This window comes from Mchenga conophoros, linkage group LG22 (assembly GCF_057382185.1).
Source record: "Mchenga conophoros isolate Kocher_MC1m ecotype Shallow Benthic linkage group LG22, M_conophoros_male_GT1.1, whole genome shotgun sequence".
Taxonomy (NCBI): domain Eukaryota; kingdom Metazoa; phylum Chordata; class Actinopteri; order Cichliformes; family Cichlidae; genus Mchenga; species Mchenga conophoros.
The window spans coordinates 7,478,402-7,498,573 of NC_140546.1; the positions used below are offsets into that span (position 1 = coordinate 7,478,402).

Below are 20,172 nucleotides of genomic sequence, written 5' to 3' on the forward strand. Positions count from 1 at the left end.
TTCACGACCCGGATCCGCATTCATCTTTTAATGTTACAGTAATGGTTTATGGTGTTAGGGCCACAGATACTTCCTGGGAAATGCCTTTGCTTCCAGACATCACCCTCACACTCAGCAAAGTTGCCACACTGACATAAATATTTAGTTTTTAATGTACACTCGTAGCATGCTTATGTTTAGTCTGCTGCCATAGTCCACTTCTTATCTGCACTGTAAGAAATACCTGAATCTCATTTTTCTTCAGTTGAGTCAGACTTACAGTGTTTTCAATGAATAACGCAGACATTGTCATGCAGTTTGGGCCATGCTGCTCGCTGCTGCATTTGAAGTATTTTAGTAAAAAACTCAGGGGGAAGGGAAAACGTCTGCACACCATTTAGCTCCAGTTTAGGAAGTGGAGTCCTAAAACAGACTTTTGCTACATGCCTGGTGATGATTTCATGATATAATTTTCCTGTAATTTAGGAATGGATCTGCTCACACTTCCTCTTTTTCTGCATTTAAATATAAACATGCAATATTAAAACAGCGGGCAGTAGGTCACCTTGTGATTGGAAGTACGAGTATTTAATAAAGGAAAACCTTTATCATTCATTTGTCAACACACGTGACATCATATCAAACTGACTGAAAGTCACCTGAGCTGTGAGGTTTAACATTAGCAGAACATCAAAAAGAATTACGACATTGTGGTGATGAAAAATTGTTTTGTTTGCATGTTAAGTAAATAACTTGTACCCTATTTTCCTTTGTGTGCTGCCATTTCCACCAGGCCCTTTGAACAGTTGGTAGTGACGCCAGTTATCTGGGATTTAGCAGAGAATGCAAACACACCCCTGTTTTGCCCTCAGAGAATCACACAGAAATAGGAGAGAAGAAATGAAAGGTGGTGAGAAAGAGCGAGCAGTATGGAACATCAAGAGATAATTACAGTTGATTACTGCTTTTTGGATGTGAAGTCTGCATTCAAAGAAAGTGAGTAAGCATGGCTGTGTGGAGCGTTTACAGCAGGGCACACAGGCAGCTTTGAAATATACGTATAGCACATGTAGGCCAATGAAAGCAGCTTTGATTTTATATGAAAGGAATGTGTGTTTGATATTACTGCTTAACAGGGTTTGTGTTTGTTAAAGAGACGATTTCAACCCCCGTGCATGTAAAAAAAAAAAAAAAGAAGAAGAAGAAGAAGCTGAGGTGTCTGAACACATATTTATTACTTTAGGTTTTTAATTTGAAATGTGAGAAGTGCTCGAGCAGTTTACACAGCAGCACGGGACGTCATAAACACCTGTTAGATACTGTAAAATATCTACTTCAGTGTCTTTGTACTACAATTTTTTAAAATTTATGATGTTCAGTTGCTCTTGACTCATCTCTGGTAATTTTGGAGATGACAGGTTGTGGTTTTGTTGGCAAAGAGTTCATTATGTCTTAAGGCAGCATTCCTTAGCCATTAAAAACATGCCAGTTATTTTCATCTTTGCATGATATTGTTAGTAAGGTACAAGAGTAAGGAGGGTAGCTACTAAAGATTCACTCAAACTGTGTTAACTTTGGTATTTAAATGTCCTGTGGTGACTCTTAAATCATCCTAAACCACATCAGCTTTTTGCACAGTTAAGGTCAAAATCTGCGATAATCAGATGTACAGTATTTACAAATATTAAAAGGCTGGAAATGTACATTAGTTCTTTCCATCCTCGTCTGGACCGCGCAGGAAAGGAGGGAGAGTGAATCATTCTTGAGCTTGAATCAAATCTGAGGAAGAAAGGCTGCCATCACATGGTGCCATCTACTGCAAGATGCACATGCAGGGCAGACAGATAGAGGTGGAGTCCTGACTGGCTGAAATCTGGATGGGAATTAATGGATAGTAATGAGTGATCCTCATTGGACATTTGTGCTGTTAAATAAATGGATGAGTACAATGTAAAACCATCAGGTTTACGTTCTTCAAGTGTCTCTGAAGCATAACTCAGAATTCTTCCAGTACTAAATTCATTTTTTGGGTTTATGCCTTGAGACTTTGGAGTCTCTGCATGTTTTCTTGCATGCAAACATTTTTTCCTTTTAAGCATCAGGCTTCATCATACTCTTCAGTTTCCCATCGCCATCCAACACCTGCAAAACAAGGCCACGTGGGGCTGACCAATCAGAATAAGGGTAGAACTTCGAGGATTTAGCCGAGGGGGCGTGGCTAGTAGCGCGGACAGACGTTTGATTGGCTGACTCAACGTTCATTCAGTTACTCTGCACAGCAGCCGTCTCATCCTCAGTTTACCTGAACAGCCCTGCTTGCTCTACAAAGCCTGCATTTACCTGTCGCAGGTACAGACGCAGAAAGCAGGAAGTGGCAAAGATAAATACTCATCTCAGTAATTTGGGCTTTTCAGAGGGAATCGAGACGAAGACAAAAAGGTTTCACTGACACTGAGTTAATAACTCAGAGTTAACAGAAAAGCTGAAACATCTTTGCAGCTCGATCATAAGAAAAGACCCAGTTTCCACTCCCAGACTCTCCTCGTACACGTACTTCTACGTGCGCCCGGCGCGCTATTACGCACGCCCTCTCCCTCCCTCTCCACCTTTGCCATTCTCTCTCTCTCTCTCCCCCTCTGTCTCTCTCTCCACACACACACACACACATACACAACCGCTCTCACTCTTCGTGGGAGAAAGTAAAGAAGGAGAGAGGGAAAGAGAGAGAAGGGAGAGAGAGCGTGATTCCAGGTCTCTCTCTGCTCTCTCCACTTTGGGTACTCGTACCCAATCTGAGTCAATGGGGCTTCAGTGCTAGGGATTAAACTTCAATATCAAATATATTTATTCACCCCAAACCCATTTTAGTCTTTAGGTTTGGTGCATTAATATAGGTAACTCATTAAGGAAGGTTTCCGGAGAAAGGTAAAGACGTCTCCAGAGGCGTGCTTTTTTGTCTGTTTCCTCACAGAAGGGTCAGTCGGGCTCCTCTCGTCGGCTGGCTTTCTGTGAGAGGATAACTTCCCCCATATCCCACATTTACAGCTGACCCAGGCCGGAGAACTACTGCAACACTATGGATATTGGAGCTTGTCCCTTCCGGAAGAAACGGAGACCATGGCGCATGGACTTCTCCTCCTTCGCCTTGGTAACCGTGGCGCTCGCCCTGTGCCAAACAACTGTGGTTCAAGCAGGTAAGACAGATTTTCCACTTTTTATTGGTGATGTTATTTTTATTCTTTAAATAACATTTAAAATATGGTTTCCTGTTTTTTTCTGTCTGAAACGCCATCTGTTTGAATAAACTGTGGCCGTAATGAGTCTGTATCTCTCCGTTATGGGACGTTTGCGCACCTGACGTGCTTCTTTACTTATTCCCAGAAGAATGAGGGCAGTAGTGCCCCATCAGTGGGCCCCACGGTATCCAAATATCTAAATCTGTTTGGTATTTGCTGCATGCAAGAATTACGTCTTTAGACGTTTATATTTTGAGGACTTAAAGGACTTATTCCTAAAACGCTCTTTTGTGACTTGTGTTTCTCTTTGGGGCCTGAATCTGAACCATACTAACGACTAACTGCTGATATCGAACTGATATTGGTCGGAAAATATTGATCAGGTGATAAAGAGGTGTCCGATTCTGAATCTGAAAAAAAGAACGTATATTCTCGGGCATTCTGTCTTTCTCTATGACCATTAACGGCCTTTATCAATTTAAAAAAATAATGCCTTCAAAGAAGCTGTTAATTTCCCATTCGTGGAATCTGTCTTCCTCTCTGCATTCAGACTTCTGACAGGTGTCATCATCTGTTCCTGTTACGAAACATACAGATATTTTTTTATTTGTTTGTTTTAATCTGATCAGTTTCTTTGTGATTTTCCTCCGATCTGAACTCTATGTGCTCTGTATTAACCTGACCTTGTTATCTAGAGTTCCGAATAGTTCTGACAGGATGGTGCTCATTTCTGTGCCCCTACCCGGAGTGGGGCATGAGATAAAACGGTACAAAGTCCTGTTTGGTAGTTTCTGATGAGCTTTGTCGAATAAAACATTTGGTTTGTTGGATTCTAGTATTTTTAGGGTTTTTTTCTTTTATTCTGACTAAATATTGGATTCAGTGTGCACTGGGCTACCAGCTGGAACCATATGAATGTGTTTACCAGTTCAGCCTGTGCACCAGTCCATCCATCACTGCCTCTGGTTGTTCAAAGAGGAGGGATTTCTGAGGGATCTCAATAAGACAAAGTGAACTTTATTCCCAGCCAACACCCGGCTGGTTTTCCAGGATTATTTTAGTTTGGGATTTTAAACTGTGGACTTCATGAAGGAATGATCCGTATGCGCTGCTGTTCCTTGATAGACCGCTAGTCGTCTCAAGTTATTTTTAACAGAATCCATTTATCCGCGTTTATAGTCTGGATTAGTTCAGACAAAAATCGTGCATTTGATGCTTTTTAGTTTTACCTGAAAAGAAACTCTTTTTTTTTAAAGCGTGGCACAAAAAGCTGTTTTAGCGCAAACTGCAACTATTTTCATAATAAAAAAAATAGTTTTTCACTTTCTATTTGCGTTTTCATGAACTTTTATCATTTGAAGCAGTTGTTGCTTTGGACGTTAACAGGTTGGCTGTTGGCACAGTTGCAGCAGTTTACGGACCGCGGGGGCTTCTGTGGTATAACTCGCCTCCTCCACTGTATTCTTTGGCCGCGTTTCCAATTTCAGATTGCGAGAGGCGATTGCACCTTCCAGCCGTGTCCCGTGTGTATTTTGGAGGCGGGAGCCTGAGACATTTTTGCTTTTCATGAATAGGTTGTTATGCGGCGGAGCAGCTCGGTCGTCGGGGTTCGGAATTGAAAGCGAGCAGTATCTGCGCGTGTGTGCGCGCTTTGTGCACTTGTGTTTACGTATGTGCGTCTGCAAGCTATGGCTGTTTGTGTCCAGCTCAGGGTGTGGAAACGTATGCCTCATCTGCATGAATGTGCCTCTGTGTGCAGCAGCCCGGGTAGGCTGTGAGCGCTTATACACCAAATCACAGGGTTTCGTTTGCTGGTAGGAAAAAAGTTTTATAATCACCTGCTCTGTGATAATGTCAGCGTGACGCAAGTAAAACACTCACGCGACCTCTCAGGTCTGTGCTACGTGCGCGTGTGGGGGTTCCTGCTCGCACTGGCCCCGTGCACGGACTGTTGCGCGTTTCTGTGTGCGTGGTGTGGCTCAGCAGCAGATGTCAGAGTAAACTGTAACAGCGCCACACTGCGGCGGTGAAATGCAGATTCAGAGGGGTGAAGATGGTCTGAATCCCAGATGTTTGCTCTCAGATGTGTCCTGAGAGAATGAAGACGTCGCCATCACCCAGAGAGCAACACGCCCAGAAACACATGAAAGCAGAGTTTTGTTCAAAGAAGCAGAAATTCAGAGGCCAATATTTTCTTGACATGGATGTTCCTCAACCCCATTTCAAAGGCGACCGCTCCTCAAAGGGCAGTCTGTCTCACTCAGGCTAAACATAACATACTCTGCTCTCTCTCCTTCCCTCACTGCCAGTGAATAGAGCCACTCTATGTGGCGGTGGAGCAGGAGCCTGACAGCTCATTCTTGTGATTGAATGGAAGTGTGTGGTATTTCAGCCGCACGTGACTCAGTTTAGCAGCATTAACCCCGTGCCCTTGGTTTTCTCCTGCCCTGTCATCATGTTCCCCTGGGCCCCTGATGTGACACATCTATCCTCTTTCCTCTGTTGTACTTTTTTTGCACACTTTTCTCAGAGTTTTTACACTTGGACATCAGGACCCTTCCCCCATCAAATATCTACATTTTACATCCAACAGCCATCACTTTAAAAATGAGATAACAAGCTCTGTCTAACCACAGTGGGGAAAAACTGGCAGTTACAATATCTGGTTTCGTTTTTTCTCAGAGACTTTGTAAAACAGTAAACTTTCAGCTGACTTGTGCCCTAAGTTGAGCCTTGCAGGCAGTTCTCATGCACCCTCTCATTCCATGTCTACTTTTGGGATGAATAAATCTCCACCAGTGCTTAAATCTAAACCTAACCATATGTAATGTAAAGTGTCTTTGGTGGTAGAACACGACGTGTGAGAGCAGTTTGCCTGAAATGCACAGTTCAGGGCAAACACAGCCCATGTTCTTAATGCCTGTCAGAATGCCATCTAATAGCCAGCAGTTCAAAAACTATTAACAAAGTGGAAGCTGAACAGTGACACAGATATCACAGCGCAGCCTACACATGCACGGTTTCCTTTTCATCTTTAACACTTCCTGTGTTTCCTGGATTCGAGCCTCCACAGGTTGTCCTCACTCTTGGATTGATGCGTTATTGAATCCAGTATTGTAACAAAATGTGTGACACGCTGACCTACTCTCTCAGTCTAGACAAGATTAAAGCATGCATACGTCAAAGCTGAGATATGCTGAAACACTCTCAGGCCTCATTTCTAACTCACGACATCCCCTCAGACGGTGAATATTTGAAATCCTTTCTCAGACAAAACCACATTAGCACTGCAGACTGGAGCGAGCTGAAGATAGTTGGTCTCGTTTCCACAGTTTTATAGGTGATGATTTAGCGGTTTGTGCGTGGGGATAGTCGTTCTTGGGAGACATTCTGTTTGAGCAGAAGATGTGCAAGAACGACGTGAGAGCGTGCCAACTTTATAATGACAGGCTGTCTGTATAGGATGCTATTCCTAGTCACTGTTATTTTGCTGCTTCAAGGAAGTTGATGTGGGAGGGTATGGAGAGCAGCTGTGTGATTTTACATGTAATGTTAATGTACATCTTTTTTCCAGACATCAATGCTGTCTATGCATTTGAAAATAGTTTTAAATTGTGGCTTTAACCAGTTATGTTTTTAGACTTCACTGGAAAATGCTACCCTGAAGCATGAACGATGACAGAAAAGCGCTTTGAAGGTTTTTGGGGCTTTACATTTTCTTAATGCAGTAACCACCAGCTGTCCCACTTAATCCTGCCTCTAAATCTGTTTGTCTTTATTGAGCTCACAGGTGGAGTGGCATTTATGGAGTTTATCCCAGCGTGTATTGTGTGGAAGACAGGGAAAGTCAGAGTTAGATCTTAATTCTATAATAACGACAGAATTTCTAGTATTCAGAGTCGGTGTTTTCAGATTTACAGAGGTGTCTTCAGACTTTATCCCCTTCTTTCTTGGAGTTCTGAGGGTTGAATGCTTTAAATGTTGCAGTCCTGAAGGCATAATCTTCCCGCATAAGTAAAAATCTCAACACAACTTTACAACGAGTCAAAGTTCTCACGCATTCCCCCTGAAGTGGTGTTTACCCGCCGACGCCTCACATGTGTTCCTGCAGCTAAATTGTTGCCACAGAACACACGATGAGGGTGTGTGTGTGTGTGTGTGTGTGTGTGTGTGTGTGTGTGTGTGTGTGTGTGTGTGTGTGTGTGTGTTAGGGGATTTCCAACTGCTTACTGCTCCCATTCCTCTCTTTCTTATCGCCTCTTTGTCTGGTTCATTCTTACTTAAAGTGTTTGATTTATGGTAAATATATTATCTCTACTGTGGATAATTTCAGATCTGTGTTAGTTTACAGCATTTAAATGGTAAAATATAGATTGTGGGTAATGTGCAGTAGCAGTTTTCAGAAGGTCTCTCTGTGAAATGATCCAGTTTATGTGTGTGGAGTCTACAAACAGCTTTTATAAGGAGAGAATTGTGTGAACCCACATGGACTGGCACTGATGCTCATTTTTCTTTCTCTGTTATAAAAGTGTTCAGTGTAACGAGTGCTTTTCAGTTAAAAGTGTAGATTGTGATGTGCGCTGTTCAGACTTGTGAAGAACATCCAGAGCTCAGCTGTGAAGGCCTCTCATTCAGCACAGGGGCACCAACGGTCTTAAGACTGCTGTCTAATTTGTGCCTTTTCTCTCTGTCTGCTCTGTGTGATAGTAAGTTACAGGGACTCACTCGTGACTGCCTCCTGCTCCGGGGCCTTCTGGTCCCGGGTAGGCCTTGTGGTGTCAGTAGTCACCCTCAGATCCAAACTGAGACTGCGGCCTGCAGCTTTGAAACCACACACGACTCTGCATGATACACGTTGGCATCATCGGGGACGCACACGCAGACTGGCACAGACCACATAATGGCACACGGGGAGCTGCCGTACAGTAAATGTTGGCACTGCCCTGCAGTTACTTATAAACCACACGGAGACTGTGATTCATTAGTGCAGATACTCTAAACTTAGAGGCAGGTATTAAAAGCTGAAAACAAAGTATATGAGATTAAGTATAAAGACAAAGAGATGCTTTGTTTGTTTTCTCAAAGGAATGATTGGACTTACAGTACAGTTAACACTCACTGAGCGCTGACTTTAAAGGACCATCATAGATGACAGGATAAGCAAAGAAAGCAAAAGAGACGCCCTTTAAAATAAGACCAAGTTTAGTAGAAATGTTACGACCCGGCTCAAAAGCTGCAAAATAAAAAAAGGAGACGAATACCAGAGTGTTAGTGAGAAGAGGTTTTAGCTTAAAATGGCACAGCAGGCTGGCTGAACTGGCTGGTGCCACCAAGACAAAGACTAGTGAGCTCCTGGGAAGCTTGCCTCAGGTATGCTTTTATTCACACCTGAGTAGGCGTGGCCAATTATTACCAGCTGAACACATTGAGGAGATCAGGGGCTGCAGAGGGGCGTAACAACAAAGGTTTTTCTTATTTTCTTTCATATATGTACTGGTACAGTGGCAGATACTCATATTAAAAATAACATTATCATCTTCTACTTCAAATAACTTCACAAACTCGACTTGCTTTCTGGATCAGAGTAGGATGAATGGCAATAACTTGTATGTTTTAAGGGGATTAATTGTTCTTATTGAATTATGATATTCTTAATCCATGTGTGTTACCTCCAGTGTTAGTTGCTGACAGCAGAACAGACAGCAGCAGTTATCTGCTACTGTCTGTTCAGTTTCTTCTCTTTTTGGCCTCCTTCAGGTTTTCAGGGAGGATTTACTGACATCCGTGTGGTACAAAGGCGAGTCCTGCTTTGGTTTTCTCTCTTTCAGTTACAGATTGTGTCACATGGTGTAACATTTATGTTGCAAACAGCCACACACTGACTTACACCAAATAAATCATGTCAATTCAAATAACTCCCTTTCTACGGCACGGCTTCTCATAATGGATTTTCTGTCTGTATACACAGGCATTATAAATAAATCATAACTATAGAGCAGCATGTTGGAAATTATAACCTGGAGCCTGAGCTGCAAGCCTCCGTGGTCAGCAGGCTGGATGGAGACACAGCTGGTGATCACAGAACAAATTTTATGAGACAGTTTTTGAAAGTAGTTTTAATTTTTTATTTTTTAAAGAATTTTCTTATATGAGTGACTCTAAAGTGCTTATCTGTGTACGTGTGTGTGTGTGTGTGTGTGTGTGTGTGTGTGTGTGTGTGTGTGTGTGTGTGTGTGTGTGTGTGTGTGTGTGTCCATTGTCAATATAGCACTTTTCTTGCTCTTTGTGTCCGACAACGTTGTAGTTGTGTAAAGGTGAGAGGTGAGAGGTCATAGTGTCAGCTGGAGTGTGTGTCTGGTATTTGGCACAGCTGTACCAGAAATACAAAGGGCATGCACACACACAGGCACACACACAGGCACACACACAAATAATCTTAGGCACAAAGCAGTGGAGAGGGAAGCAAGTGAACTCAGTCACCTGGTAAACCAGTTTCAACAAACAAAGCTACTGTGATATTTAATTTAATATTGATATTTAATATTTAACCCATAATTTTGTCTTTATTTCTTTTATTCTTTATTTTGATGTTTTAAACTTTTTAAACGTATCCAGAGTGTCCTTTGAGTCATTGTACGTCACGATAAACTCTAATCCAAGAAGCACTTGTACAGAATGAGTGGATGGATCGGACACGTGTCACTATGAGTTGCTTGTTACTAATGTTTAATATTTTTGGAGTTTTTTAAGGTCTTGTGCTCTTTATGAGGAACACAATGAGCTTTATTCCTTCTCTGCGCATGCTTTCCTCCCCAGTAATCCTCTTTCTGACGTTATGTGCAGACAGAGTTTAATCTGCGTGTCCAGCTGCTTTGTGTTTTCTGTTAAGTCAATGAAGCTGCTCGTTAGCAGAGTGTACCGACTCCTGTTAGCAGTTTATCTCACACTCCTGTGAGTGTGTCTGTTTGCACTGAGTGTGTACATGTAAACACATATGTGTGCTGGTGTGGCATGTGGGACTTCAACAGGCCTGACTGTGCTCATGTCACAGTTAGTTAAGTCTCTTTCGGCTCCATCTAGTGGTGACTCTGGGGAATTGCAGCAGTTGAAACCATGGAGGAGCTTATTGCAGTTTTAGCTGCACGAGTCATTTTACAGTGTGATCGCCACCCTGAGTATCACATGTGTTTCCTATCACAGTGGAAGAAGCTTGTGGTCTGCGTGTTTGGTCAGTTGTGGTTTGTGTGTAACTGGGTGGCTCCCAGTGTAACAGGGACAGGATTGTTTCAGTCGTGGGGCACCTGTTCAAAAATACATCTACTCCATGCTCCAGGCTCATTATACACTGAACAGCAAACCATTATTCCAGACTCGATGGTTTAAGGATAAAACACACAGACCGAGTCTGATAATCTTTTTAAAATATATTGTGGCAGTTTTCAGTTTCACTTAATAGATGTTTTCAGTGTTTACACTTGCTGTGTTCAAGATAGATAGATAGATAGATAGATAGATAGATAGATAGATAGATAGATAGATAGATAGATAGATAGATAGATAGATAGATAGATAGATAGATAGATGTTCTCTAAAATTTCAGGCTGTCAGTAGATATAACTGTACAGGCTACTGTAATGTGCTCTCAGGTGGCTGGGAGCCCCGTTTCCTGTCTTAATGACAGCAGAGTAATTAGCCCACATTTACATCAAAAGGCTGCAGCCATCTGTTAGCGCTTATGGTACGAACGAGCAAGGAACTGGGAAGAGGAAGGAGAGAGAAGTGAAGAAGGAGAGCTTGTGCCCCTCGGCCGTCTGTTTTCTTACCTTGTCTAATTTCATTTTTGCCACTCCTCGTCTCACGTATAGGTGCAATTTTCTCTGTGTGTAGCTCTGTGGCCCAGCGTGTTATTTTTGTGGGTGCGTTTTTGTCCTGATTGTGGTCCTTTAGGCAGGAAGGGCCCCGTCTGCAAATGTGAGCTGGACAGGGAGTCGGGAACAGAGCGGCACATTGTACTGGGCGTACTGGGGGAGCTCGGGGTGCAATCCGATCCAGTATCCTGCCATCACAGAACCAAGCTGTCTGCTGTCACACACACACACACACACACACACACCACTTTTGCCTGAACCTCTTCTCTGTCTTTTTGCTGCAAAGATCTGCAAAAGACTTCAAAGTTATGCAGATAAACAGATCAGCATCCTCCAGGTCCTGGAAAGTTTTTTAATTAAGGAAACTCCATTGAAAGTCAGGGAAAGTATGGAGCCTAGTTTTCTCCAGTTCGTTCTTTACCTCTTTTTACTTTATTATATCATGTACAGCTAGTGCCGTCGAGACACCTATGTCTGGAAATGAAAAATTAGAAAAGGCTAGAATTTTTTTATATTATTGAAGGACTCTTCTTCATATGTGTTTTCTGTTTTAACCTGTCTCATGTTTCCACTTTCACTAACTTCAAGCAGAGTGACGTTAATGGGCTGTGGTTGAGGAGCCAATATTAATGCACCGTTTGCTCTGTCTGAATAAATATTACAGTTTGTGGGCACGATCTCATAAACTGTGCCCCTGATAAACTGGGTGTCACCTAAACATATGCACCTCTGATGGGACGAGTGTGATTTGAGGAAACCACAGTGTAAACCTCATAAATGGCTGATAAACACAACAAATAGCCTCACAGTGTCACAGTACGAGCCGACTGTGGATCTTTATGTTTGACAGCAGCAGACAGGTGACACTGAGGATCTGTGCCAACTTAAAGTCATTTATGATGCTGATGTAGTCAAACTGTTTCTTTTTTCTGACTCTCTCATTCACACTTTGAATGTAAACTTTACTCCTGATTCTGTCTTCGGAAGTCTGATGAACTTTGTGCCTGATCGTTAGTTTAGGAAACACATGTCTCACACTGTGCGGTGATTTTTCACTTCTCTGCTGTTCACATGTTTGGCTGTGATGTCCACAGTGGCAACAGTGGCCCTGAGTGAGTGCCCTGCTGTTATATGGTCCACTGTGCTTTTTAAACATGCTGAGGGTGGAATAATTACAGGTTGTCTATAAATAGGTCGTTATTTGAAGTACGTGGAAATGACGGTTTATTAATGTGGCTGCAGGGTGAAAAAAAGTAAAAGAAACTTGTCATGTAGAAGATGATACATCTCAAAAAATTATTTTTTTTCTGTCATTTTTTTGTACCAGAGAAACGTGTCAGTGATGCTGTAAGTTTATTATGAGAGGTGCCACAGCAGGGCTGGCTGTAAATGAGTTTAATTGGTTGTTAACAGTAAAGTAAGCTCAAACACAGAGAGGCTCGCCAACACTGAGGGAGGATGGAACTGCCTCACTTTAAAACCTCTGTGAGATATGCTTTATAATTAGACTTCACTGGGTTTTTATGCAGGCCAGTTGTTTTCACGCCTTGGCAGCACTTGTGCCATGTGTATTTATTATTCTATCTAAGTGGACAGCAGAGTACCCAGCAGCTCTGAGCATTTCATAAGAAACAAACTTCACTGTTATTTTTTTAAGTCTTTAAATGAGAATCATGTACATTTGTATATAATAAAAAACTTCTGGACCTGCTACAGTGACAGTATAACGTCTCCCTGATGCTGCCAACAAGCAGCCTTTTTAGGATTCAACACCAAGTATTATAAATATCAAACTATCCAGCCTTAAAACATGCCAATAATACAAATCAATACTTCAAAGATTCTGGTTTTAAGCAGAAATATTCCTGATGTACAGGGAGCAGCACTTCTGCTTCTGCTGTTACAGTTCTGTTTGTTAAAATTGATCATAAAGGGACTCACACCCTGAACCCCAGAGGTTCCTCAATGACACAGTGCCTTTGAGCAATGTGAGAAAGTCAGCCGCAGAAACAGACTGACTGACCTCCGATGTGGAGACGGGATGTGAGGCTGTGTGTGTGTGATTGTACGATGTTCAGGTATGTGTTGAATATTTGTCGAGCGAGCGCGTGCATTCCTGCGTGTACGTGTCAGGGGGGGACTGTGAAATGATTGTGTGGTGTCAGACAAATCTTCGTTTGACTCAGCGCGATCACGTCAACAGCCGCTTGTTTCAGCTGCTCGATAAGCGCGAGCAGAATAGACGCCACTGTCTACGCTCTGCATTAAACTGAGCTTTCCTGTACCTGCCCTGCACTGCTTCATATATGTGGCTTGGACCGCCGCCCGCTCGCTCTGACACAGGGCCTCCTTTCTTACATTAAACCTAAATGTACAGTGGCGGCCATTGTGGGCATCTGCTGGACCTGATCCTATATCACATTAGTGATTCAAGAACATTTGAGATCGACCTTTTTGATTCTCTGGGGAAAATTGCAAAGAATGACTGCAATGAAAAATAAAACTGCCCTTTTTTGTAAAATATTTGGTAATATTAAAAAGGTCTTTTCAGTTATTTCTATACAGCTTACAGGATGGACAGCCTTCCAGAAAGCTATTAGAGGAAACAGCTGAACTTACAATATTTAGGTCTGCTGTGGAGTAATCGTTCAAGGTGTGAGGCTGTTTTTTTCTCACTCAAGAAAAAGAGTTAAGTACTCTGTGCAGAAAAAGCTGTAATTCAGATTTTATCTCTTTAGTTTCCATTGTTCTGAAAGCTCCACAGACCAGTTTGTGTTAATGATGACTGTGTGTAAGGTGCTGATTTAGAGTCATGTTGCAGTATTTCTAGCAACTAAACCATCAGCCTTAAGATTTTACTTGTTTACTTAGTGAACGTCACGTCTTAAAAATAACCGTAATGACTGTTTTCTTTGCTTGTTTCTTTGTCATTAGACCCGGTCGATGTGTTACGGGCTCTGCAGGTTCCCTCTCTCCCTGAGGGTGTGAAGAAGGTCCCTGGCTTCTGCACATCCCGTCGCTCCAGCAGCCCCGATCATGCTTTCCGCATCACCAAGAAGGCCCAGATCTCCGCACCCACCAAGCAGCTCTTCTCAGGTAGGCCTCCACCCGGCTGGGCGTCAAAGTGTTAGAGTCTTTGGGCTGACTGGTTTGTAAAGAGCCTCAAGAATTGTTTTTAACCTTATACACAACCCAATTGTTTGTTGTTGTTGTTTTTACTTTACTTACTGAGGTGACTGACTTCTATAATATGATGTAAGAATAAAACGTAATGACATTATCAGAGGTATTCTCTCACACTTTTCTCAAGATGATTAAAGTAAAGCTGCAGAGTTCAGCCGTTCACGGGTGAATACACCTGATATGTCATCGATTCGGTTTACACTGTATTTTTCTTAAAAAATGCAAAATGGGTGCAACAATTTATTAAATGTGCAAACCTACATGCACAGTATGTATGAATATATGACACAAAAACAGCTTGAATATTTGATATGACTATCATTATTCTTCAACACAGTCTGAACTCTTAATTTAAGAAGTCTTTAGGACATTCAGAGCTCTCCTTCGGATGCTGTTCTCCGTTAAAGTGCATCCACGCTGCTTCGATAATGTTGAGTTCTGGGTTTATTCTGCCCAGGAATGCTTCACTGCTGCAGATAGTTTTCTTTTGACCGGTTACTTTCCTATTTTTTCACATCAAGGTTCACATCATGCAGTGATATATTTTTAGAAAGCAGCTCTTGTTGGTACAAAAATTTTAAGTCAAACTCTGTTATGTTTTTCAACTATTTCAAATGGGAACAAATTGAGTTTTGATGACAGTCTGGTGGTAACAAAGTGCCTGAGTTATTTTTAAACACAATTCTAGTTTATCCCACGAGTTTGGTGCCTTTTATACGCTTGAATGATTCACAGGTCAATTTAAAGTGGTTTAACAAACAAAAACATTCCTGTGAAAATGTTCGGATACAAGGACAGAAAAGGAGATAAAAAGCATGACTTCCTGAAATCGTGCAGAACTTTTACTCGAGACTAGAAACTGAACAAATATGTCTCTTTGGCAACATCTAAAGAAGTGAAGGGAGATTTTTGCACAGTCCTGCAGAACAACAGCTTTTATTGTAAAGCATTTAAGGAATCTTTTAAAGTATGAACATTATAATTATATGTGTAAAAACATTTTAGGCCAAGAGTTAAATGTTGTGAAGAGACTGTTTGTTTTTTGTAATTCCTCATAGGTGCCATCCAAAGAAACAAACCCAGTCTGCATGCAGACAGAAAAAAGTATTTTTCTTTCGTTCATAAATGTGCCATAAATCTGATCGTGTAGAAAGTAATTCATCCATGTCGTGAAGTTTTGCATCTTATACCCAATGTTAGCTCAGAACAGCTTCTGTTGTAATAATTATCTTTGCTAGCTGTATCAATATTGCACAGTATTACCGCCATATAGCAGATCTTATCTTATTTTAATATTTCAGATTGTTTGGGGGAAAGGAATTTAACATTTAAGGTAGTATTATTTAAACCTGTCCCACCTCACAGTGTAAAAACAGCTTTGCATTTAATATTTACCATGAATTCCAGACAGGAAACCTGTAATTATCCTTACTGGTTAGTATCTGTTTGCACTGAGCTGCGTGGAGCAGCTGAGCCCTCTGCGTGATGCTCGTGGATATTAAGTATAATTATGTGTTTTCAGTGCAGGAGCAGAGTTAAAGTATGTGGAAAACCCACAACAAATTAACTTTAGAAGCTGCCTGACACCCCGGAGTGAGGGCAGAAAGGAGACGGTAGCACTTATGTGGCTGTGAATAAATCCTCAAAAGTCAAAGCTGATGTTCAGCCTTCTTTCTCCAGCTGTCATTATGTGAAACACCATCTATGCCAGCTCCACATGGGATCAGAGCGTGACATTATGTAACCACTTCATGCTGACATGTGTATTTAATAAATTAAAGCTCTTCATTAGTGTTATTTTCACATTTCTACCACTTTCTGCCTCTATGTTTCTTTCCAGTCTGCACATCTGCTTCGTTCTTGTCATCTTTCCTCATCTACAAATATGGTTAATACTTCCCTCGCTCTCATCCTCAGGTCGTTTCCCGGAGAATTTCTCCGTCATGGCTCTGGTTAAAGCCCAGGCTGGCCTCCAGGCCTTCCTCCTCTCCATCTACAGCGAGCAGGGCGTCCAGCAGCTGGGTATCGAACTGGGACGTTCACCTGTTTTCCTGTACGAGGACCAGAGCGGCAAGCCAGCTCCCGAGGACTACCCACTCTTCAAAGGCGTCAACCTGGCTGATGGCAAGTCAGTAACCAGCAACAACAACCAGTTTGTGACCAGTTGAAATGACATGATTGTGGTGGTGTAGGTGTGAATGGGACCAGTGTTTGCTGTGTGGAAACTCAATATTATTTTTTGTGGGGTTGCTGATGGCTGTTTATTTAGGGCTGTTCTCACGTTGCTCATTGAATTGCCTGTGGTTCCTCCTCGTCGTCTGTAGGTGGCATCGCATTGCTTTCTCTGTTTCCAAGAAGAATGTGACACTGCTGCTGGACTGCAAGAAGAAGATGACCCGCCCTCTGCCCAGGGGCAACAAGGCAGTGGTTGACACCAATGGCATCACAGTGTTTGGAGCCCGCCTGCTGGACGAGGAGGTGTTTCAGGTGAGGAGCTCGATCAAGATAAACTGTGATGTTACTGACTGGGTGGCAACAAAGTTTGAGCAGGAAAATCACACATTTGTTTGTGTTTTGGTCACAGGAACAAGTTCTAATTATGTGTTTGTTTTTTCCTCCACAGGGAGACATCCAGCAGCTGATGATTGCCTCCAACCCTCAAGCTGCCTATGACTTCTGTGAACACTACAGCCCTGACTGTGACTCCCCTCTGCCCAAAACCCAAGCTCAGGACCCCAACACATACGTGAGTAACACCACAACAGAACAAGTCCAGAAACAGACATCAATTCATTAGTCATTTAATATCAAAAAATCTTCCCACAGTAACCTTTGTTAGAGTCGCATTCGTGGTGCTTTGTTAACACAAAGTAAATATAAAGTCCTGAGGAGGTTACAGCTCATTCACAAAACTGAGGGCTCGTCTGTAGCTCCGGTAAAAGATGCCCAAACAGAATCTCGGACTTTGTTTTGGATTTCTGTGACACTTCCTGTAGAAAGAAAACTTTTCACCGAATCCCAATAATTTAAATAAAAATGTATTTTGTAGCTATTGAAAGATAAAAAGCAGGAACAGGAGCGAAAACTGACCGGCCTGCTGAATGCTTACAATAAACTTTAAGCAGTCAGTGAATATCGCTGATCCTTGTGCAACATCCGCCTTAAGTGCAAAGTAGTGCAAATATATCTCTGTTATATCCATCAGTTCCACTGCCTATGTTAAAGTTCTATCATTAGGATTATTAACTCTTTATTGTTTTTATTTATGTTACAACACAACATATTGAAAACATCTTGAGATCAGAAAAAAGTAAACAATATATTTTAAACCTTCTGGAAAAAGTTTTTAAGATTCTAAAAAGTCTAGCTGTCAAACTAAATCTACTACAAACTAAATCTACTAAAGTTCGTCTGAAAATGAAGTCCTCGGGTTCAGTTTGGGTCATCTGATGATGTCATCAAAGTGCTGCTCCCCCTTTCTGTCTTTCTCTCGCATCCTCGTCATCAGCAACAGTTTGTATCCATCCGCTTTCCTCCTCACCGCCACAGTCTGTGTCTCCCATTCGGTGACGTAAAGCAGAGGCGTTGTCATCGTCCCATCCCAGAGCTGTGATTTTACATTTTTTACACTTTTATGATTTTATGCTGTTGACTTTTTAGAGCAGTGGAACACAGAAAGGTAGGGGAATGAGGATGATACAAGCAAACATCAGTGTCTTTTGACATTTTTTATATATAATGAGTTGAAAGAAAAGGACCTGTTAGAACATAGAATTGTGTTAAATTCTGATTGGTTTTCAAGTATAAGAATTTGGCATCACGATGGCTTAAGGTGGAGCCTCTTTACTTACTGAGACTGGTTGTGCACGTTACATTAAGTACTATAGGCTTACATTCATTAATTTCACTGTAAAACAAACTGATATTTGTGAGCTGGCAGTGACTGCATCGTCTGCATCCATCCAAAGTACACAGACTTTGTTTTAGAAGTTTGTCTGATGTTAAATCAGGATAAATTATCGGTCACTTCAGAGCTCCGACACTCCCAAACCCTGTCATGTTGATGCTGTTGAGATGACTTTTTCTTTTTTGGATGAATAGAAATCTCTGTGATTTTATTCATTGGCTTCCACTATTGCTTTGTTTTTGCTGTTTTCTCATTCATCCAGATTCTTGTGTACCGACATATGTAAACACTTTTTGACACAGATTCTGATGAGTGGGAAAAAAGTCAAAGATTTGTGTTTTCTCATCATCCTGTTTCCTGTCTCCTACTGTTGTTTATTCTCCCCGTCCCCAATGCTGCATCACATACTCTTCATCTTAACCTTCATTTATCCCTACATGGCCTCTAAAACCTCTCTCAACCTCCCTGTGGAAATCTAAACTCCTCTTCATGCGTTCTTCCTCTCGCTTTCGCGTTCCTTCCATCTGTCTCAGTACTTTGATGAGGAGCAGGATGACCATGAATACCCTTATTATTATGAGGAAACAACAGGCATTGCCTCCTCCTCCGCGACCCCCTCTCCCCAACCTGGGGCCCCCAACCAACAGGTAAAGAGGGAGCGAGAGTGAAGGAAAACACGAGCAGGGTTTGTGGAAGGGAGGGAGAATGAGAGGGAGAGAGAGGCATTTAAACCATAACTGGCTCATAATCCATCCTGTATTATTAGGTTTACAAGTGCTGGGATGTAATCGAAATTTTCTTACACGATAAATTATTTGTTTTATTTTTGCCTCTCTCGCTCTGCGCTCATTACTCCACACCCCCTTTTTGTTTTATTACATCAGCTTCTCTCGTTAATGCAGACATGTGATTACCTCCATCCTCATCACACAGGATTATTTTTGTCATTTACATAATGTCATATATGTTGTGTGTTCACATGTGGCCAGGTGGGGGCACTGGGGCAGTGAGGGTGCAGCTGTGTTGTTTTATTTAGGTTACAAATGATGTCAAACACCTTCAAAGGGAGATTTTTGAATGAATTGCTGTGAGATAAAGTTGATATTTATATGATTTCATAATCATATAAACTGGACTTTAAGAGAGCGTTAAGATATTTAAAATTCTTGGATTACAGTGATTACATGTTAGATTACAGATGCAGTGGATTTCATGTTTGTCATGTTACCAGATACTAGGTGTGGTTTGTCATACATTGGGTAATCAGCTTATTTCACTTACAGAAGCTTTCCTGTGATCGCTCACTACATGGAGTTTAATGACACACACAGTCTTTGATGTCCTGTTACTGTTTTGCATGATTACTTCATTGTCTGGGAGGATGTTACCGCATGCACCTACTGTGCTTCTGCACCAAAAGTTTCTACATCAACGTCTGTGTAAATACAAGAATGTCAGTGCACGTGATTGTGTTAGTAAATGCATTCATGGTTGTTCCCCTGACCTTTGTGAGGAGGGTATATTCCTCTGTTTTCTCTTCATAACGTATTTTTGTAGGCGATTGTTTGTGAATACAGTTTTGATTTGCATGTATTTTATTGTAGCAGCATGGTGGTTAGAGTCATTGATCTACACAACTTTACACTTTGTGGTTTTATGTGACTAACACGCATTTGCATGCCAGACCGCCGTCCCTGCAACTTCTTTTGCATGACTAAACTGCAGCAGCCTTCTCTTACAGTTTGCTTGGTGCATTAATCACAACACAGCAGGTTTGGTATCAGCGTTATGTATGTTTGCGTGTACCTGTGTGTGTATGTGTGAGTGTTTTGCAGCCAGCTTTACCTGCCCCATCACGCTCTCAGTGCCTCTGCCAAACCACAGCCTCAGTTCTTATTAGCACGAAGATGCTGCTTTGTTATTTAGTATTGGGAATGGCATTATTGGAGAGATCAGCAAAAACAAACTCAAATAAATTGGTTCATAGACATGAAATATT

General features: G+C 41.8%; 1 protein-coding gene across 1 annotated transcript in view; it reads left to right on the plus strand.

Annotated features, from left to right (window-relative positions):
- The first annotated feature begins 2,728 nt into the window (after nucleotides 1-2,728).
- The window catches only part of col11a2 (collagen, type XI, alpha 2), a 40,134-nt gene continuing 22,690 nt past the window's right edge, over nucleotides 2,729-20,172 (plus strand). Inside the window, exons 1-5 of the mRNA XM_085263014.1 lie at nucleotides 2,729-3,173; nucleotides 14,018-14,179; nucleotides 16,184-16,394; nucleotides 16,591-16,753; nucleotides 16,890-17,012. Coding sequence (XP_085119140.1) covers nucleotides 3,056-3,173; nucleotides 14,018-14,179; nucleotides 16,184-16,394; nucleotides 16,591-16,753; nucleotides 16,890-17,012 — 777 coding nt within the window. The 5' untranslated portion in view covers nucleotides 2,729-3,055. The remainder of the gene's footprint in view (nucleotides 3,174-14,017; nucleotides 14,180-16,183; nucleotides 16,395-16,590; nucleotides 16,754-16,889; nucleotides 17,013-20,172) is intronic.